Below are 22,011 nucleotides of genomic sequence, written 5' to 3' on the forward strand. Positions count from 1 at the left end.
TTCACACAGGAAGGTCGTTCTGTAGTTTTGGTTCCCACAGACAGGGGGCGTTGCAGAGCCAAATTCCTGCCAAGGCAGCATAAGTCAGACGCTGCAAAGTCCATTTGAAAGAAGAATTCAACCAACAACACACGCAGAACAAAGAGACAAGGGTACAGCTGAAGTATTTCTTGGAAAACACTCAAGGTGGACCAGAAACCAAAGTGAAAGTTCAAACGCACTTTGAGCTCACCTCAACAGTACTTGGTGCAAACCGTAGCCTGTCTTCCAAGACCAGGCGAGTCCAAACTCCATTTTGGACATGAAATAAGCTCCACCCAATCCAACGTAGGCCAAAACAGGATATGCAAAGCTAGAAGAAAACATCCTAGCTTCGTGTTACGGATGACAAAGCAAAAATGAGATCAATTGATTCTATTTTTAGAATTTGCCAAAGCCAATAAAAATGAGCTGCAGGCCGCACCCGACCAAAGTCCTTTGGAAGGTAACGTTATATTTTTGTACATAAATAAACCTAATTCCAAAATATAGTTATTTCAACTTGCCGTTTCCCTTTATTTTCCACTAATGATTGCCGGAAGAACAGCAAGTCTGACCTTTTGTCACAAACACAAACATTTCACTACTTTTTTAGGTTTTTTTTAAGCATCTTAAAGATGTTCCGTTTGGATTTCCCACAAAGCACCAGTGTTTGCGAGGACACGACCGCCTTCATTTCCCGCTTTGTCATCAGAGTCTACAAGGCAAACCTTCACGGATCTGCTTCCTCCTTTTCCTTCCCATTCCGACGGCGTCGTGGAGGTGTGCTGCTATAGCTCGCTGCGGGAGCGAGAGATGCGAGGGCCTTTCCTGATTTCTTTCCGCTTCTCCTCCTTCCTCCTCCTCTTCTCCTCCTCCCTCAGGATCTTCTGGAAGGCCTCGGCTGTGTGGAGCACCTGAGGGAGAAGGAAAGAGACGGCTGTGATGAAGCGCTTTTTCATCAATTCATAAATTATCGCCGTTTCGTGGTTGAATGCAGCCTTTTTTAAATTTTAATAATTTAAATTAAATAAATAATTATCAAAATAAATAATTTATTAATAAATTTAAATAATAAAAAAAATTGCCTATTATTTTAAATATTTATATATCTACCATATTGTGTCTATATGAGTATGCCTACTATATTGTGTCTATATGGGTGTTATTTCATGTCTTCAGGGTTTTAATAATGTAAAACAGCATATCTAGAAGATATTTTTCTGTGCCATAACTACAAAAATATAATTTTTTTTAATATTGGGTCCTATTTTGTGGGAATTCAATTATTGCGGTTGGGTCCGGAAACAATTAACAGTGATAAACGAGGGGTTACGGTATATAGGTACGGTTTTTTTTTTTTAGGTGTTTGGAATGGATTCTCCACAATGTCTGGACTTAAGACGCCACTTTTTTTCCACCCTGCATCCTAAAGCTAATGTGGCTAATTCATTACCCTGGTAACAAAAGTTGTGCATTTCATTAATAGACGCTAATATCGAATACTTGAAAGCTGATGAGGAGATTTTGATCTGACAAATCTTAAGTAGGTTTGATCAAGTGCAGAGTTACTGCATTTTCTGCTTGTCGGCCATTGAACTCATTTGACGAATGATGCTGGGAAACACGCATCAAGCGTATTTGAACGTACTTACATCATCCCGTTCTGTCCGGTAAGGGTTGATGAAGTCTGCAGATTTGGCCGTGATTCCCAGCTCTTGTGACATCTTCACCATGACGGGATCAGACGATGAAAGGAGGAATGGGTGCATTAGTGGCAAGAATATGATGGACACCAATGGACACCAATTGTTGTGATGCGGGGGTCTTACCAGTGTGAGGACATGTTGGTGGGCTCCTCCCGTGAACACTCCGGTCTGGTTGCAAAAATTCAGCCCCCATCGCAGCAGACCTCCCCAGTCGGCGTTCCTGTCGTAGTAGTGGTGGACAATCCGTGGGAAGCGCAACGCCACATCGCCAAAAAAGGCGGTGTTTTCCACCACGTGGGAATAAGCTGTGGAGATTTATTGGGATCAAACGGAAGAAATGACACCGGTCTCTGAAATACCGACACGGTCTCGGAATGTGACATTCCACACAGTAAGTCAGACAAAAGCAGGTTGGACCTTCTTTGATTTTATCGTCCAGAGGGAATGGGTCGTTGGGCTGCATGTTGGCTGAAACCAGGATTTGTCTGGAGTCCTCCAAGACCTTGAGAAGGAACATCATATTACTGTGACGGCTAATTCAACACAAGGCTACACATTACACATTAAAGCTACAGATCTGACAACAAAAGTCGCATCCAAGACGTTGTGAGGATCTGCAGTTTTACACACTGGCCACCAGGTGTCAGTCTCCAGTGAGACAGACAAGCACCAGGCTTTTATTGCAGGTTTGAATTATCTCAATTTATTTATTTTACATGTCGTTTTTCTCATTAACTTGGGCTACTGTTGCTGCTGTAAGCCACAAGCTGGAGCTCAACCCTGAGCCTTCAATGTCACTGGCTGTCCACACCCCTAACCCCACCACGCCAAGCACCGGAAAACCGGAAATAGCCTTATTTATGTCTTAAATTCATATATTCTCTTATTATGCCAACTGTGTTGGGTGATGCAAGTGTAAAGGTGACTATAGGGGTGCTATTTCATACCCAGAGGGCTCTAATACGGTGAAAAAAGAGGTTCCATGACCACTCTAAATATCCTTCATTATGGTCGGGACAGTCCAGCAGAGACCAAAATAGCAGCCAACGGTGGGCTTGTCTCCTCTATGAACTTTTAATGAAGCTCATTTTCACTTCCACGGTGATGGCTTTCCTTTTCTATGGCGCACAGCCACTTGAGAGACATAACACGTGGTTCGTATTCGTCGCTGTAACTAGTTCTTCAGATTTACAGAAAAAAATTAAGTTTATAATTTCTAGGAGTGTCCTCATAACTCGTTTTTTATGGAAATGTGTCAATTGTATAATTATTATACTCAAATACACACACACACACACACACACACACTACCTTGAAGAGGCCTTTGAGCATGATGTCTATTATCTTATACTGCTGGTTGATGTCGTTGAGTTCCACCAGGTTTTTGAGCGCATTGAGCTGGTCTTTCCTCTTGGTCTCAAACAGACGCTTATCTGGCGCCGGGACATCAGGACGACAACAACACACACACACACACACACACACACACACCAAGAAAGGAAAGGATACATATCTCCAGGTTTGAGTCTTGTCTCGGCCGCAGGGTGTCGCCGTCTCCCGAGCCGAGGACGGCTGGTGCAAGCGCCAGCACCACCATGCACACACTCCACATGGCCGCTAGGGGGTGGCAGAGATCTGCTCAGCCGAACTAAATGAAACAACAGAAAGCACAGCCACCCGTTTTTGTACTGTAGAATGGCAGTCAAAGTATCCTAATTTGTATCAATTAACCAAATTGGACACCTCCGCAGACCTGCATATGTTAAGCCTCATGCATTATGTATTGAGGAATAAATTAGTGGGAAAATACTTGGAAAAAGTCAGGAAAAACACTTGAATCTGCACCATAAAGCAAAGTGTGAATGTAAATTCTGTGTAATACTGCTCAGTAACAAACAAGCAGCTATCAATGACGGCTTTTTCATCGTTTTCAAATGAGTTCCCTCCATATGTGGCACTCCCGGAACGTGAGAAGCAGAGAGACGTGCAGTGGAAAAGGTGGTCCGTCTGTGGAACACTAGAGGGGAGCCTGCATTACAAGGAGGGCTCCTTATGTCGCTCTTAATGGCAACATCTGATGCCTGGCACTTGCCTCATCCCCAGAGAAGATTTTTTAAGTACCGCACTCCTTCCCTCGCTTCTCTCTCTCTCTCCTCGTCCCATTGTCTCGCCTTCCTCAGCAGTTGATTTTTATGTTCGGCTGCTACCTTCTCTCCCTCAAAGGCTTTCTGCAAGGGGGGGCATGGAGATAAATAACTAAAAATAGAGCCTCATCAAATCAAGATTTTATGAAGGCCAAATCCAGAAGAAAACAAGAGCAGAATAGAGAACAACGTGGAGGAGGAGGCGGGACAATAATTCACCTAAAACATGCATTATGTAACGAGGGCGCCGTCTATGAGGAGGTGAGAGGGAGGTGCGCCAGGGTGAGCGCGGAGGAGAGGATTAAGGTAACGTGGATCGGGCCTTGAGGAAAAGGGATCACACTTATTCCATGAAAACTAAGCAAGATGAGCCAACCAGATGAGACGTAACATGCCGAAGCGCATGGAAAACAGCATCGGGATATTCCAGGAAGTGCGTCTCATCTTGAATATTGATGGTGACTCAAGTCGACTCAAGTCGCCGCGGAAAACACTGCTCACCTGTGCGCAGTTTACACTGAAACGTTGTCTTGTTGCAGCACCGTTACAACTCTGTTGAGAGTATCCCACATTTGTGGTGGACCGCCACAAATAAAATTGGACCGCTACAGATAAATTTGGAGATATCTGTTTGTCCTTGCTGAGAAACACTTTAACGCCCCGTCGCGCTTTTAGCCTTGTTTTTAGCTCTGAATGAATGTATGGATGTTGTATTTTAATACATCTTTTACGTTTTTTTACACAAATATTTTTTTTATTTCTTTTTTCTTCACTGTAAAGCGTCTTTGAGTACTCTGAAAAGCGCGATACAAATAAAATTTATTATTATTATTATTATTATTATTATTAAGGCAGCTAGACCAGAGTCCCTCGCTTATTGTGGTCAAGTGGTTACCGGACTCGAACCTGATAAGTGAATTCCCACCAAGTAGGATTCAATAGTGCAAATTCTAAAGGTGTTTTTTTTGCCTACAATAACATGAAAAATGGCAAAATAAACAAAACTGCAATATCTAGTATTCTACACTGGTCAGTGGGTGTCAGTAATGTGCCATTATGACACACAAGCACCAGACTTGGTTGCCAAAACAGGCTTTTATTGCAGGTTTGAGTGATCCCCGTGCTGTCAGCGAGTAGTTTTTGCATTGTACTTGTACGGTTTCAGTGTTGCCGTTAATATTTGTGTAGACTCCAGTGTCGGTTCTTTTCAGGGTTCTGTACCGAAGTGAAAACGCATCAGCGACGGCGAAGCAGACCTAACGACATTCGACAACATGACTTCATCAGTTGGCTCCCGTCCTCAGCTTTCTGACACATACTGCTCTAAATATCCCCAAGTGGTGCTTCAGAGCATGAGTATTACCATATAACTGCCGGGGTGGGTGGCCGTGGGGGGTGGAGGGGGGCTATCTCTATCCAGGATACAGCAGCTGGCCGCATTATTTGATGTTCCTGGGTAACTCCAAGCAGAAGGATCATGCAGCAATACGACAGATGGTTATGGGCACGAGGGTTAGCGCCACCGGCACCATTTAAGGCAATCATTGCATCTGTAAAAAAGATGCTTACGTTTAAGAGCCCAGGTGTGAAGCCACGAGGTTTAGACGTGTGGGATTATACGTTTGAACCTGGAAAATGTGTCAATACTCGCGTTCGCACGTACACGCCATTTCGCATCTGTCATGACTCGAGCCTTTCCGTGGCAATTTACATGTCCTCCGCGCTTACGTAGGTGCGCTTCGGGACGGTCCAAAAGAAGGATGAAAGGGATTCTTCCTAATTGGAAACATACCGCCTTCTAAAATCATATTATTTGGCTGCTGTGCTAATTGCTGCAGGATTTAATTGTTCTAGGTCTGCTTCATAAAATTCCTCCACAAAAGCCAAGAAAATTTCTGTAACAACAAATCACCAGACCAGAGCCCAGACCTAAATCCTTACCTAGATGGATTTGTCCTCAGCTTCTCCAATCCGACGTGTTTAGCTCCAAGTCTTGACAGGCGATGACAATCTCCTGTGGTGCAGAAGATTAAAGTTTGATGTCATGTGCCAAGGATTTAGGATTTCCAGTCTTGTTATAAAAATAAAACTTCCGTGTCCAAACAGCGTAGAGTGAAATTAACACTTGTTTCCGATTCTGTTTGAAATCCTTGTGATATGAAAACATGCAGAGTATACAAAGATGCCTACCACTCACTATCTGCAACCGCTCCAATCCCTTTGGTATAAAAAAAAGCAGAAGAGTGGGATGCAGCTTGGAGAAGCCAAACACTCCACATCCATTTAAAGAGACACAACTAAGCCTGGAGGTGTGAGCATCTCATCGTGGGACAAGCGCCAATGCTCATCAGACAACCGGACAAGGAGTGAAGACAGTCCCCGGGGATTCTGGAAGCCTTCTGAGGAAAAGTTTCATCTCCGGGAACTGAAAAATCACTTCTTTCCCCGCGTGGATGTGCAACACTGTCACCGTTCCAAGGCTGATCACAGAGAGGCTAGCAAAGGGGGGGACCACCAAGTGTAGACGGATTCAATACTGACCTTCATCCAGCTCCGTCGTCAGTTTCTTGACTTATTCCACGCAATAAACACGCCATATTTCATGTAATGCGTTTGAACACGTGGAATCGCAGGGAGGAATATTTCAAAGGCGACAAAATCGGCGATATCGTCATGAAATGAAACTACTCACCGTGTTGAAGTCAAAGTAGTCTTGTTTAACCTCTCACTTCCAGCACGGGGATCTTCGATCTCGGCACGCCGACGAGTTTTTTTTTTTTTATCCTGGTGGAAATCCTCAGTGGTTCGCTGACATGCGGCTCTCGCTGCTCCACTCCTCCAGCGCCACGACCACGATCGCACCGGTAGGCTTCCCTTCCCTCCGACGAATGACAGCGAGCGGCCGCTCGGCTCGAGGGGGGATGGTTTCCACACGGAGCGTTTAGAGGGAGACACTAACCGGGGGTACGTTCCGTTTCCGCTAATGAAAAAAAAGATGCGCAGCTATTTGAGGAAGTAATTATTTTTTTATGTTAAGATACAGTTTTTTTTATGTTAAGTTACAGAAGTTTATCGGTTGTAATTTGCTAATGTGTCAAGTCAACTCGACAAGCAGAGGGTGGATACGTTTGTAACAATAATTGTAGCAGTAACTTAATACGTTGGAATGTCCAATTTAAAATCAAGATGTCGCCCAATGTTTTTAACATTCATGCCCCAAACTATTGTATTATCTTAAAATACATTACTATGACATTGATACTTGAATATACTTTAGAGTAGTAGTTGTACAGCTTGTATTGCAGTATAGATTTATTGTCCACTGAAACTATTGTCATTTGTTAAATATATACAGTAATGAGTCAAGCATGTTGGTGGTAGTGCCAATGTCTGTGTGTGCATGAGTGCTGCCGGCATGGGGGAGATGTGGTTCTATGAATTCCAACTTGCACTCTGAAGTGACGAACAAGCTTATTACTTTTCTACAATATCATATGTTAGATATTAATATTATACTAGCTCATTGCATTGTAAGTCGAAGCATCCCAGGACACACGCTCACATAGCACAATCAGAGCTGCATGAGAAGCAGAAGTCAGGCTCAAGATACATTTAAATGGCTATTTTGTTTTCCCACATGAGAGTACGATGACTTAGATGCTCATTGGCTCCCCCGACATTCATCGCACGTGTCAACATAATTAAACAGGCCTGCATCGTGTGGCGAACCGCTGCCAGGTTACAAAGTGAAGGTCGTGTGCAGTGACCTCAGCCATGATGCATCCATTTAAGCGATGTGTTCTTTTGTAAAGTCACATTCCTTGTGACGGTAAGAAAGCATCCATTTAATTTAGCAGAATATGAAAAAATGACTATAATGTAATAAATGCATGCACAAGTAATGGATTTGACCTTGGAAACTCCGAAATGTAAAACAGTTATTATCTGAGGTAGAATCCAAATATCTAAACCACACAAAACATTGAACATCCTTGAAGCCTGATAGGACGTAGAAGGTCTTGGCTGTCTTACAAATGGAAGTAATAGTTTAGTTTAGTAAAAAAAAAATTTTTTAAATGTTCGAAGTAATAAAACTACTGTTGATACAAAGTGATGGATGGAACGAAGTGTCGAAACGATGCTTTCTGTGAACAAAAGTGTTGTTGTTTCCACCTCTTGGTAAACACTGCTTTGTGGAACACAACAAAGAACATCCGGATAGAAAAGTCTAGAATAATAAGATGGATGACTGAATACTTTCCGTATTAGTCCGCCTCATATTCAAAGAATCAGTCTACGATCACGGCAAAGTCAGACAGACATATGGACACCCCAGGAACACGTCTGAAGAAAAGATTTAAGGAACAAAGCCAAAAATAAAACGTCAAATGTTGCTGCTTTTAGCAAGCATATTGTACTGACTAATCCACTCTACCATTTCCCGTTTGTAGGTGTGTGTGTAATAAAAGGGCCTGTTAAGTACAGTACATCACTGACCCTGACTAGAAAATGGTAACAAGCACTGGAGTAAAAACTACATCAGTAACAGTCAGAGGAAATCAATAGGAGTGGACCGCTGCTGTTTGAAGTGGAGTACGAGTGTGGGCAGCAACACAAGCGAGACCCTGACCGATATATATTCCGTACTGTTGCGGGATGCGACCCATAGTTTGTGTATTTACTTGGTTTTTCTTTGGATTGGAGTCGAGTTTCATTCAAGGTTTGGGATACAGGATGTTGCTGGGCAAAGCGAGGCTCTCCGTGGGGGGCGCCGAGACCAGGGACTCCATCACACGCCTCAGTCGCTGCTTGTGTTCCTCTGTGGGCGGAGGCTGCAAGACGGCACTCTGGATCTGAGTGAGAGAAAGAAAAGTGGCACTTCAGTTGTTTCATTGAACAGAAAACCAAAAGAGCTGATGGAGTCAACAAGGCAAAAATACAATTAGAGAAAGGAAGCAAAGATGAAAAGGCAGGTATTTGAATTATGATGGACAGGCGTTGAGCTGCAATGATCGAATTGATTAGCCGATTAATCAGTTCACGAGACGAGACGATGTGCAAGATGGGGTCCACAAGAACATGATGAAAATGTACTTTTGTACATAAGCACAAAAAAAAAAATTACGACATTCGTTCATTTTCTACCGCTTATCCTCACTCATATATAATAATGATATAATAATATAATAATATAATAAATAATATTGTAAATATATTCATTCATTTTCTACCACTTATACTCACTCATATATTAATATAATAATGAATATAATAATATAATAAATAATATAAATATTATAAATTATAAATAAACAAATAATATAATAAGTCAAGTTCGCTCTCCAAGGACATGAGGCAAAACATTTCTCATTCATTTTCTACCGCTTATCCTCACTCATATATAATATAAATATAATAATTAATAATATAATAAATAATATTCTAAATATAAATATTATAAATAATATTATAAATTATAAATAAACAAATAATATAATAAATCAAGTTCGCTCTCCAAGGACATGAGGCAAAACATTTGTCATTCATTTTCTACCGCTTATCCTCACTCATATATAATAATATAATATAATAAATAATATTCTAAATATAAATATTATAATTATATTATAAATATAAATATTATCAATATTATAAATTATAAATAAACAAACAATAAAATAAATCAAGTTCGCTCTCCAAACATTTCTATTTGACACCAGTTCACTGACGAGTGTACTGAATTCCTCACAAAATGAGATGTGGCTTTCAAACACAGTCATAACAACATTTGTGCGCGTGTCTGCGTGTGTGAATGGGAACCAACGAGATGACGTATCAAGTGTGCGTGTCACACCGAAGCCCGTCTCGTCTCGTCTCGCTTTCTCATGCAAACACAGGCAGACGCTCGTGTTGGCGTAGTTCATGATTCCCCGACATCAACTCCACCGGCAGGGCCATCATTCTGCCGCTCCTCTGGTTCTGAGCTACTCTCCGCATACCAAGTACGCATTGGTGTATCGGACATGGTGAATGTGATGCCGACCACTGCAGCAAATGACAATGATCATTAAGAGTTCACTAGGAATCTGTCTTTGACAGGAAGCAAACCCATTTTGACGACAGATAAGAGATGTAAATAAACAACACGGCAACGGAGTGAATCATTGGGAACCAAACAATGAGAAGCTTAGACTGTTTTGGTCCGTAAATCACTACTGAGCGGAGCTAACATCACAGTTAAACACTGGCTTTCATCAATTATTCAGCACAAATGGAAAAATATTTCTCGCATTTTTGATAAAAGAGTACTGGTATGTGTAATCTCCGCAGCCATCCTTAGTGATATTCAATAATTCATAACGGGGGAAAGAACGCCAATGATAATGTTCGTATGCTGTGTGGCTTGCAAAGGTAACAAAAGGTGGGGGCGGTAAAGGTGCCCCCCAAAGTCAAGGCTGCTTTCCTGAAACATTCCACAGCTTTCTTTTTTTATCGTCTTGATGAATGTTTCATGTCAAGCTTTCTCCGACATTTTGCTTTTTCTTTGACTTTTTTTTGCTAACACCTGCCTCGACAGACATGAGAAGGAAAGCTCTCAAGGAAGCATTCAATGTCACCTGTGGTTGCGAGTCTTTATTCCTACCGAGACAAAAATACACGCTCACCGCACGGCTTGTGTACCTGTATGAGAAGTAGCCTGAGGGCTTGTGATGCTTCCTGGCTGAGAGTCTTTACCCCTTTCCTCTCTACCGCATCCATCACCTGGAGCAGGTCAGGCTCCCGCAGCACCGCCATGTTGCCGTGCCGCACCAGCTGGGAAAGAACACACACACACACACACACACACCGGTACTCCCAAATCCCCTTCTTCTTACGCAACATAATCCAAGTCCTTCCGTGCTTTTAATCACACATGATTTCTATGCTGCTTAGAATGCGGCTCTATGAATGATGCTTCATTTGAAAGTGTGCAACGCGTCACGTCTCACAAGTGTGATAACTCTGAGAATGGCGGGGTGCAGCAGGCAGTTCTCTCCTGAGCTGTGCAGGCAGAAGAGGAGGAATCGACTCCACGGTTGACAAACTACATACGTGGCTGAGAAAGACACACAAGCAAAGACAAATGAGATCAAGTTAATGTATTTGCAACCTAAGTTGATAATAATCAGTAACATGCTACACAAAAAATGGCGGTCAGGGCATCAGGGCGGTCTGACTGACAGCCCCCCCCACACGGGAGCAAGCTTCCCCGTGACAGGTAAATCACACGGGTGGCCTGGAGGAAGCGGCTCGAGACACATGATCTTGACGTGAACATCTGGAGCTATCGCTTGTGATGAAAGTCGCTGACAGCGGGGTTTCCAAAGGCGGAAATACATTCTCTGCTGGCGCTTCCTGGTTAATGGGACCGACCGGTCAACGTTGTCAGGCTCGGAAATTGCTTTCACTCTTTGTCAAAGTCTTGTCAGTTTTGATGCTGTAGCTTTTAGCGTTTTCGGCCTTTTTTTTTGTCCCTTGTTGCTGTTGTCAGCTTAGTTTCTCTTTAGACCTACAACAGGCGGAAGACTGCGTACAGTGACCCCCTTCACCTTGGTGGCATACACTTGGGATGTCTAGGAATTCCCAACGGCTGGGAGGAAAATGGCACAGCAGAAAATGAGGAAGGTATCGTGGCGCCAGATACATTTTTATACAAGTTTGTTGATGAGTTCAATAAAATAGAATTCATAAAAGGCATGCATTTTTTGTATTGAATAAATAAATAAAAAAAACTAAATAAATATGTGCCCTGTGATTGGCTGGTGACCAGTCCAGGGTGTACCCCGCCTCTCGCCCAAAGACAGCTGGGATAGGCTCCAGCACCCCCGCAACCCACGCGAGGAAAAAGCGGTAGAAAATGAATGAATGAATTAATTAATAAATACTCTGACACCAAAGTATTGGTAATTTTCCTGTACCGTTAGTAATTAGTTACCCTTAGTAATTAGTTATCAGGGATTGCGTTACTGTACTGGCGTTGTACTCAACGTTTAGGTCACCCCCCCCAACCACCAAAATAGGACATCAGCTGCAGTCCCGTGAGCGCCGGCCAACGGATAATCGGTGTTAAATATCGGTGAAAAAGTAATGAATGACATAAATAACAATGCTACTTTTTAAACCCAACAGGCTGGTTTAAAACACGACAAGGGCAGAAGTGACATGACATATATTGTGACTAAAAATGTTACCTGTCTTGGGACTCCTCCTATGCAGGAAGCCAAGCAAGGCACTCAGGCAGTTGACTGAGGCTCGCAGTAGTAGTTCATGCTTCTAAAAAGAAATGCAAGAGCCTAAGTCAGTATAATACAAAGTAAAAAATAACCAAACTACTGTAGATTAGTTGAAATGTCAGGTGACGTGACTCGGTCAAAAAGTACACACGATACTAAAGCGTCAGAAAGCATGACTGTGACGGGCAGGGCAAGGATGCAACCAGACCGTAATGAGGATCTAATCGTGCATGTCGTTCTTGTTGTAGCGGTTCTCAGCCCAAATCCTGAAGTAGGCCAGGCGCATATATCAAAGACAGATGACTTCTACTCTAATCTTCAAGCGGAGAAGACAAGAAAGTAGTCGGGAGCAAGAGTGGGAGGGGAAGCGCATTGGTGAGGTGAAGAGGGTAAAGGTAGAACATAGGACGAATGAAAGTGGAGATGATGCATGAAGACAGACACAAAGACAAAAAAGGGAATTTGTAAGGGATGACCTACGAGTGTGGTGCCAAGGTCTGGACAGATGATGTCGACGTTCTATTTCGGTATCTCCAAAAGCTAATTCTATTTAGTTGAAGTAAGAATGTTAAGCGTCTATGGAGAATAAGATGTCACTAGAAAACATAATTTTTACTTATGGACATTTTCCCAATGGGATTATATGCTAATTAACAGATGACATTATGAAATTGACTGTTGACTGGAACACTATAAGCTGTACGCTATACCTACCGGCTAAATCTGACTTTATTGAAGGATAACGGACATCGTTTTGTTAGGTCGGTTCAATGTGGTTTTGTATGTGAGGATTAATGACTGATAAATTAGTACAGTATGTTCTAAATACTGTGTTATCAAATATAAAAACAAATAATACATCTCTGGTCGGTCGTGCATTCAGTTTATCACTACTCTTTACGACGCTCTGGACAAAACGACAGATTACAAGAAAAGATGTGTTTTTAGCGCCCGTGCTAAGCGCGGACATGAGGGGAATTCATGGTTTATTCACCACAACACCACCTTTGCATTCAATTTACTTCGAAATGAGCCTGTGGCCAAACACATAGTGGGGTGTCGTGTCTGTGTCTCCAGCAAGATATTTATTTTCCACTACTGGATTTTTTCACTACTGTGGTAAGAAGCGTTACGACTGCAGAGTGTAGCCTTCTCCTCGCCCGGTAAAATGATCACAGCCTCACCGCAACCTGGAAACGAGTGTGTGTGTCCTAGAGAGATTCGCAATGAGACTATGGGCTAAAATTGTTAAACGGTAATGTATACGGGTTTTTTTTATATTGGATTCTCCACCAAGGTCAAACAACCTGTAAAATAAGTCCACTGAGAGCGATGGAGAGGCACTGAGCCCCTCTGGAGCCGAGCGGGAACAATTCCCCGTCTTCAACCTCCAAGGGTGCTGGTCCAACCAAGCCAGGACCGCTGGTCACGCTCATCACTGCCGAGGTCAGGTCAACGTTGAGCAAGGCCTCCAGCAATCTCAGGTAACTGACTGGGAAGAGGCAAAAAGGCAACAAAGTTCATAGGAATGGGATGAATTGGGCTAAAAGGAAGATGGAAATTGAGTGAAAATGGAGACGGCGAGAACAGAGAGAGATGGCGTGACAGCAGGAGGGAAGTGACAGATCGCAGTGAACTTGACATACCGCACACATAACCAGCAGGAACACTTCATGTCATGAAAATATCCCCATTTCAGCCCGGGACACGCTAAGCTGATGTAGGGTGCATAGATGTGTCAGGAGATTAAAATATGTGAGATTAAAATATGACAATATTTACACGATAAATGAAAACCAACTTGATCATTTCACAAGCAGACAGCAAACAGAGTGAGACCTCTTGTCAGAACTACAGTTGCTTTGCTTCTGCGGGGGGTCGTTGGGCAGCTAGCATACACAATTCCAATAAGCTAACGTAGAAATTAGGAGGGAAAAAGAGCCAAATGCCACAGCCCCTGTGTGGGAATATTAATGAATAAAGTGAACCCATCAACACTAACGATCAGAAGTAAAAATCTACTCTAAAAATCCACAATCAATCAATAAAGTACAAACTTAATTTTGACTTTCTTCCTGCAAATGAAACGAGCGCAATAGAAATGAAAGCAGGACAGTTGGCGTAATAACAATAATAATTTGGGTCATGATTGCATCGACTTACTAGACCGGCACTTGCTATGTTAATTATTTATGTCTGCCTCTGAACAGTAAATGTCATACATAATATCGGCTTTGTTACCGAGCAAGAGATTGTCTGTGTTCCTTTTCTGAAGAAGGATTCGCTGCACAGTTGCGTCCAGGCTCCAGCTGAGGCTTTTGTGAACCTTAAAGAATGGAGAGACGGCGGAAAGGAAACAATAGAATGCGGGGTGAATCAGAGGAGCTTTGGACCAAATGCTTATTGTTGGTAATATTGTATTATCCCCGGCAGTGGAAGCTGAGAGCTAAGACGAAGGTGTATTTTTAAAGACTGCAGCCTCACATTATGTTTTTTTTCCTTTACAATTGTCGCACTTCCTTGTCTTTGTGTCGTGGCCTTCACAGTTGAAGGCTAGAAAATGGCGACGAGTGAAGAGTCTACCTGTGTGCCGTGCAAATGCTGCAAAGTGATGAGCGAGGACGAGAGAAGATGACTGACACACAGCAAGGAGGAGGAAGGACCAGCTGAAGAGGAGACACGCGGCCCGGCGTGGGGTGGGGGGGACAGAACCGTCTGAAGCTGCTCCATCAGTCCACAGTTAGAGAGCAGCATGGAGACAGCTGGGGAGGAGAAGGCGCTGGATCACGTGTCAGCAAGTAAGAGCGTGGATCAAACACAGTCTTATCACTTTGTGTGTGACTTCATAGAGCGTCACCAAAAAACACACCTCCATGTTGGCCTGTGCGGGGGTGCTAAAACCCAACAAGCCACTGACTTGGAAATTTCTCACCAAAAAATGAATGAATATGTTGTGATCCGAATTCTTTGGCTTTGTATTCCAGGCACGCCCTAGAATAGACATTGGTAGTTTGACAGAACCGACTAAGTAGCCCCAAGAGTCAACATATCAAGTGATGTCCACACTGTTTAAATATTGAAGTGTCAAATAGTATGATTACTATTTCCTTTCAGTCTCAATAATCCACGTTCTTCCTTGGTCAGACCCACCGTGTCAAAGTCAAAGCAATGCAAACAGAGCGCAGTTAAGAGGTTGAAATGGAGAGGCACACAATGAGATATTGAACGGTGCTGGAAAGTACACACTCACACACACCGAGGGCGAGAGCGCGTCAAACCTCTGTCGTTGCAGTCTGGAGGAGAGAGGCTCAGGCAGCAGTACAGGTAGCCGAGGGCAGGCAGCAGACTCTCCGTGTTGGATGGGCTCAGCCTGCCTGTAATATTACTCACTCACACACACATACATTGGAAATCAGGCATGGCGGTTCTGATCTACGACATTTTGAGTACACTGATTTCATTTGTGGTGCCAAACTTAAGACATTAGCATGTAAAAATGAAAGTGGTCCTTCACCGCATCTCTAAACATTCGCAGACTCCATCTTGTTTATGACATTAAAAAAACAACACAAAATGACAAAAAGAAGCCGTCCATGTTTTCCACTGCCCCAGCTGTCTTCAGGGGAGTGTCGGGGTACACCCTTGACTGGTCGCCATAGAAACGATTATGCAAATTTAGATGACTGCATCATTTAGGGCTGGGCGATATTTCTTTTAAGCACGATATCAAAAATAAGAATATCGATTTCGACTGGATTTCATGCAGCAATCTCATCACAAGCTAGCAGCTCCGACTGTCCTGCGATGTTTTTAGTGTTTAATCGTGCTTTATTTATTACTTCCTTATTTACCGACCCCTTAAGCAATGCGATGTTCATCTTGTTACGTTTGTAGCGTGCCGCTTGCTCCACTGTTTACATTCAGGAGATGGAGAGGCTGCATAATGAGAGTGAACTGTGAAAAAGATGGTATAAAGGTTGCTGGATAAAGACGGCATCAACCATGTTTACCGTCTGTCGTCATGAGTAACGTGAGACAGAAGCGCTAACGGCGCTAACCCGGCTGCAGAGACTAGCGTGAGTGTAGCATTCAACATTGTATTCAACTTTTTATATATTTATTTTAAAAAAGAGAATATAGTATTTTATGTTAGTGGCTATTTTTCTATAAGATTGTTTAAATATACCATGTTACAACATGTGGCCAACATGGCGCCCTACTGGGCCACCCATCACCGTGAAAAAAAGAGTCACTACACAAATATTTTCCAAGTATTTCAAAGTACAATATTGTTTTTGTGGCTCAATCCACAATTTGCAGTCTATACGTATATGGCGTGATGTACCTAACTCATGTCGTACTCTGGTTGGTAAAGACTGAATTAATTAATGTCAAGAATTGACAAGCTGGAAAAGGGATAAGGCTCCACTAATGCATGCACACGGTCCAGATCCAAGTACGGCAATAATGAGTCACAGAGGGATGATGGGATTTCAACATCAAGACGCTAAAGGTAAAGGTTTAGTATATTTCATCATCAGCAGTGGGAGCTTCTATGTTCATGACTGAAGAGAAGCAAGATTTCCACTCCGGTGGGAATACAGGTGAATGCAGCGTGTGCTTATTCAGATAAAATGACTTTGTTCGGTGTTAAAGAAGTTGTGTTTGTCATCGTTATTGTGTACACTGAGTGATGAGCTGAGGGGAGGAGAGGAGTGGAGCAGAGCCGTTTCCACCTTACCGTGGTAGAGCAGCTTGAAGTGTACTCCGTCCATCTTGCTGCAGCGGGGGGAAGGCGGGTTGCTGGTCTGAGTTACGCAAAGCAGCCTCAGCACCAGAGGGAGCGAATGCACTGCAAAAGCAAGCGGTCAAAAAAACAGACACTGTTCATGGTCGCTACCAGTAAATGTGCAGCATAATTACTGTATGAATATTACACTGTAATGTTCTCATTCATGTTCATTGCCAGTCATTTGTACTTCAAAAGATCCACATCTGTCATTTTCTTCTTAAAAATGTATCACAAATACAATAACATAAGAGGGAGTGAAGCCCATAAAAACATCCCAGCAATATCATTTGCAAATGGGTCTAAGTAAATGTATTTATTGGTGTTACGTATTTAATAGTATCAATAATTAATAATTAACAATTTTAGTTGGTCAGCCATAAGGATTTGATGAGAGCAAACACCAAGTTATGACCCTCTGCTTCTTTACCTTCTTCAGTGCGATTCAGTCCACGGCCCATCCTCTCCACACTGAGTCTCTGCAGGGCCTGAAGTAGGGCGGGTTTCAAACTGGTACACAAGTCCGCCTCAAATTCACTGTGACCATCCAAGAGAAGCGTCAGAACTGACAGAGCTCGCTCCGCGAGGGCAGCCTCCCCGGTGCAAACCACGTCCTGCGGAACACAACTTCATCACGTTGACATGTCCTGACTTTGATCAGTCGGAGCTAATAACGGTGAAAATTCCATCCGTCTCCAGACCGTGCTTAGACGCTGCGGTGCGGCGAGCCTGACCGCATCATGTTTGCCGAGATGTGAAGCAAACGCTCTTTGTTGCTTTGAAATATCACCCGCCGTATTTCTGTGTTCAACGCATGGCTTTGCATATTTCAGGAGTTCCAGTGTATTTTATCTCACCAGGAGGGTCAGGATGACAGCTGGGTACTTCTCCACCACAGACAGGAGCTCCGCAATTTCTGTGTCTGGCTCTTGCTCTTGCCCGTCACATCTTTGTCTTTTGTCCTTAGCGTGTCTGCCTGTCTGTGACGTAAGAACATGACAGTAAATCAAAACAGTCAATGTTTTTATAGCGAAACAAAACATTTGTCACCACGGTCGGATCCGTCGACTGCGCCTGTTTGGTCAACCAAAGTTCCAAGGTCGGGGCTCCAAATTTCTTTTCAAGCAGCGGATGGCAAGAAATGAAGTGGAGGAAGGCGGGATGGTGAATGTAGAGGGATGAGAAGCTTTGACAGGAGAGTGCTGTGCTGATGCACTTCAAAGGAGCCTTGAACAGGTCGACACAAAAAAAAAATAAAAAAACTTTCATTAAAACCTTTCTGGTTCGAAATCTTCCCAACATAAGACATTCTTGTAGTATAGTCATTATATTCCTCAGGGGAAATGACATTTGTAGTCTAAGAAACTGTTATATACAAAAAAAATGGCGGATGCTAGCAAAAGCAGGGGTTTTCAAACTTCTTGGGACCAAGGACCGGAACCGGCAGTTTAAAGCGTACTTCATTGGCTCAACTTTAACACAACAACAATGTTACAAATGTTAAAATGACGGTCAAGCACCTGAAAGAACCCGAGAACACATTTTGGCCAAACTCCATATACTGTAGTGGTCCTCATATTGCATAACTTAGCCGCTGTGGTCTTTGCATCCATTGATGAAGTGGGTTGCACAATTAGGGCTTGATAACTTAATTTAGTGCAAGAACTCCGAACCGATCTTACGGACCCCAGTTTGAAAATCCCTGCACTCAGTCAAACATGTAAAGCTGAATTTAGAAGGCTCGCTTTTTAAAGCACCGTGACCATAACTTGATACGTTTTTAGTGTGTTACGCCAAACGAGTTACCCCGTCAAGTGCGACGCTCTTGTCCTGAGTCACCGACAGCAGGTAAAGGGCAGACCGCAGAACACAGGTCGGGATGGTGGAGCTGCCTTCCTCCTGCACGGAACGCAAAAGCCACACCACACTGGAAAACACCGTCTGGTCTGGCAGGAGCCTGGTTCACACACACACACAATACACACACACAGAAACATCTGAATGAATGTAATTCTTGGATTGTACTTCTAAAGTAAGAGAAATGCTGTACTGTGTGCCACAGTAAAGCCTTGGCTATGTGAAATCCCTTCATACAATACAAACTCCGTGCATCATTGGTACAACAGATTTTTCTCCGTTCTTGGCTGAGGTTGTGATAAAATAAGCATCGGGGCATCGGGGTGTTTTGCAGCCAGTAGCTAAGCTTTTAAGACAGACAACTGACGTTCAGTCCCTTCAAGTTGGGAGTGAATGGCTGTCCCTGGTAGCGGAGTCCAGGTATCTTGGGGTCAAGTGTTGTGTACAACTAAACGTGGTTGCAGTACATTTAGAAGACATTCTACAAGGACAACTGCATGTTGCTATGGGTGACATGAAGAGTATGTACAGATCAACCTCTTGTCCTTGACGGAAAAATAATTCTGCAGTACTTAACAGTACTGGCGGGCAACGGTTCAGGTCACCTACAGTATGGTCCGATCTGTACCTTGGTATTTTTCTCCGCAAATAATGTCTTTATTTTTTATTATTATTGATCATTGATTATTATGATATTTCAAATGAAGCATAAAAATCAAATTCCAATCTACTGGCAGGTGATCCTCCAATGAATACAATTCTGGAATAAAACGTGTGTACATTAAAGATGCAAAAACCATACCAATGCAGGTCAGTATATTATACTATACGCTACATAAGCGTCGCTTTATAGGTGACAAATAATAATAATAATCTCATTACAAACAACAAATAACAAGCTGCCGGTGGAAAACGGACCCTAAGCCGCACTTTGGAAATGTTCAAAACCAGGTGCACCGCACCTCTACGTTGTGGCCAGCAGGCAAGTGCCAAACCAGTTGAGAACCAGTTTCAGAGGCTTGGTAATGTATTTATTGTAAGTGTGTGTCGTTAGTCCAAACTCAGTCATAAGGTGATACTCCTGCCACACCTGAAGGGGGCGTACGTGTAAAATCAGCCATGCACCTCACCGCCGGTCACTGGTGGGAGGAAACTGGCAAGGAGGAGAAAAACATTCAAACACCAGAGAGGTCTCGGCTGAGATTCGCACTCCAAAACTCTGTGAGGCGGGGGGAGGGGGGGTGCCAACCACATTTCAGACCTTGCTGAAATATGCAATAATAAATTCTTTCCCTATAAAAATACCAAGCCTGGACAACATGTTCTATTCATTCTGTATTTACACTCGCGTTGCTTCAGGCTATTCTGCGAGGGAATTTCAAGTTCAAAGCCAAGAAATTATTCAACTGCTTATAGACTTTCTTGCTGATTTGCCACTTTGATAGACAAGGTTATAAAAATTGCTTATTTCAATAAATATGTACATCATAGCGTACTGAACTATTAGCATTTATCATTCTTCATAATTTGTACTTTTCCCCTCCATATAGTAGATGTACCTGTCTCCTTGCTGCAGGGCGAGGTGCAGTATTATGACTAGGCAGTACTGGGTGGCTCTTGGTCCTCTATAATCACACAGTAGGGGCCCGGGAGACTGGCACAGCAGAGCGGGCCAGTCCGAGATGCCGCAGCACAGAGATGGGAGATTGCACTGCAGGAGATTCTCCGCTTCCTCCGCATCTGGGGGTTGAATTACAACAGACGCAAAGAACGCGACCAATCAACATGCTGCTCCTGATGAAGGCAAATAAATCAAAGACTGAATGATTTTGTTCAACGGCACCCGGGGGAGAGACCCACCCGTATCTTTGTGAAATTAGCAGGGAATGTAAAATTGATGTAAAACCGTAATGTCCGAAACCTCGACGGATGCTGCCTCGGTTTTTGGGTAGTGAGAAAGCCACATGATGTGCGACATGACAGCAAAAGAGGAGAAACGTAAAAAATAGCACACAATAAGGGAAATTCAATAATGTAATTAAACCCCTCATTAATACACCAGAGGATTACAAACAATGATAAGGTACATTATTCATTGCTACAGGATCTTCAAAGCAGCCGGAAGAATAGAGAACTGAAAACCACAACTGTAAAGCGCTGTGGGGATCTTGAAAGGCGTGACATGAATCCAATTAATTATGATTATTAAAAATGAAATGGGTTCTTAGTGGATCAGGAGTAATAAATAATGAGTAATTGGGTAATATGGCTGCCGCTGACCTTCCGTCACCTCATCCCCTCCCTTAGCTTCCGCTTGTGGCGCGGCAGAAGCATACCGGCGACGGTCTGATGACCAGCTCACTGCGGATGATTGAGCGTTTTCACCCATCGCCCAAATGCATTAAGGTGAGAGTCAGGAAGAGGCGTGTAGTAAAAATAGAATAGCGACTCGGTGGGAGGACGATGCGAGCATCACAATAAAGACACCTACTATGCAAATGAGGGTAAACAACAAATGTTAGGCTGCGATGACAGTAACATCACGTTGATACATATTTCAACGAAGATAAGATCTTGAGAAATAAAGACGCAAATAAAATCAACAGACAAGCGGTAAGGGAAATAATCTTTAAAAGCCCAGGCCACGAGCCAACCGTTTTTAAAGCAAGACTAATAAAGGCAAATTAAAAAATGCAGGAAGAGGGCGGGATGTAACGCTTGCAGTACTGAATTGTAAACACGGCCAGAGCAAACAACCAAGGAGTTATGATGCAACTTTTCATCAAATAACTGTCAACGAGCTAAGACATTGAAGAATATATTTTGGCCTTCAAAATAAAGAACAACTCCAGTCTCTGATTTATAGCTACAGCTCTAAAAAGAACAGATTCTCCCAACTGATCATAACATCGCTGGCGAGGCGCGTTTAGCATCGTGTGTGCTGCGATCGTGTACTCGTATCTGCATACCCTCCTGGTAGGCATCAGAAACGGGACTTGACTGGGAGAGCAGACACGTGCTGACTTTGAGGAGGAAATCACAGCAAGCTGCATTCAAATGTGCGTTCCTGGAAACATTTGGGAAAGAAAGCCAGGAAAACTGCAGGGTTATATAAATAGAAAACAATGAAACACAGAGGGACGGTATCATTTGGGGTCTCAGGGGGCCCCGCCTTGATATGAAAGTTTAATGTTAGTGCAGCCCGTGCAAGTTTGATATGG

General features: G+C 43.1%; 2 protein-coding genes across 3 annotated transcripts in view; both read right to left on the reverse strand.

Annotated features, from left to right (window-relative positions):
* Positions 1-726: 726 nt before the first annotated feature.
* Positions 727-6,851, reverse strand: ccdc134 (coiled-coil domain containing 134). 2 transcript variants are annotated; one of them, XM_078797352.1, is made up of 8 exons: positions 6,564-6,851; positions 5,813-5,885; positions 3,237-3,375; positions 3,039-3,160; positions 2,145-2,229; positions 1,851-2,032; positions 1,674-1,745; positions 727-935 (listed from the first exon to the last, which is right to left on the reverse strand). In XM_078797352.1, the coding sequence occupies exons 3-8, from the start codon at positions 3,337-3,339 to the stop codon at positions 810-812; spliced, it is 690 nt and encodes a 229-aa protein (XP_078653478.1). In that variant the 5' UTR covers positions 3,340-3,375; positions 5,813-5,885; positions 6,564-6,851; the 3' UTR covers positions 727-809. The 2 variants fall into 2 exon arrangements, with proteins under 2 accessions (XP_078653478.1, XP_078653477.1); XM_078797351.1 differs by having other exon boundaries at positions 1,670-1,745.
* An 85-nt stretch (positions 6,852-6,936) lies between these two features.
* Positions 6,937-22,011, reverse strand: part of mei1 (meiotic double-stranded break formation protein 1) — a 45,407-nt gene continuing 30,332 nt past the window's right edge. The window contains 16 exon segments of the mRNA XM_078797360.1: positions 6,937-8,215; positions 8,603-8,724; positions 10,553-10,684; positions 10,861-10,967; positions 12,103-12,184; positions 13,452-13,636; positions 14,386-14,470; positions 14,728-14,906; positions 15,423-15,533; positions 16,886-16,996; positions 17,364-17,547; positions 17,791-17,905; positions 17,907-18,160; positions 18,740-18,890; positions 20,350-20,530; positions 21,760-21,857. Of these exon segments, the coding sequence (XP_078653486.1) occupies positions 8,161-8,215; positions 8,603-8,724; positions 10,553-10,684; positions 10,861-10,967; positions 12,103-12,184; positions 13,452-13,636; positions 14,386-14,470; positions 14,728-14,906; positions 15,423-15,533; positions 16,886-16,996; positions 17,364-17,547; positions 17,791-17,905; positions 17,907-18,160; positions 18,740-18,890; positions 20,350-20,530; positions 21,760-21,857 (2,152 nt within the window). The 3' untranslated portion in view covers positions 6,937-8,160.

Source organism: Doryrhamphus excisus, linkage group LG16 (assembly GCF_037039965.1).
Source record: "Doryrhamphus excisus strain RoL-2023G ecotype Guam linkage group LG16, RoL_Dexc_Guam_v1.1, whole genome shotgun sequence".
NCBI classification, from domain to species: Eukaryota; Metazoa; Chordata; class Actinopteri; order Syngnathiformes; family Syngnathidae; genus Doryrhamphus; species Doryrhamphus excisus.

Bases quoted from the DNA above. Each gene is read 5' to 3' on its own strand.
- ccdc134 (XM_078797351.1), bottom strand. From the start codon at position 3,339: ATGTGGAGTGTGTGCATGGTGGTGCTGGCGCTTGCACCAGCCGTCCTC. The intron at 3,161-3,236 runs GTATCCTTTCCT...TCCCGGCGCCAG, and splicing joins AGACTCAAACCTGGAGATAT to ATAAGCGTCTGTTTGAGACC. The intron at 2,033-2,144 runs GTCCAACCTGCT...AAATCTCCACAG, and splicing joins GGACGATAAAATCAAAGAAG to CTTATTCCCACGTGGTGGAA.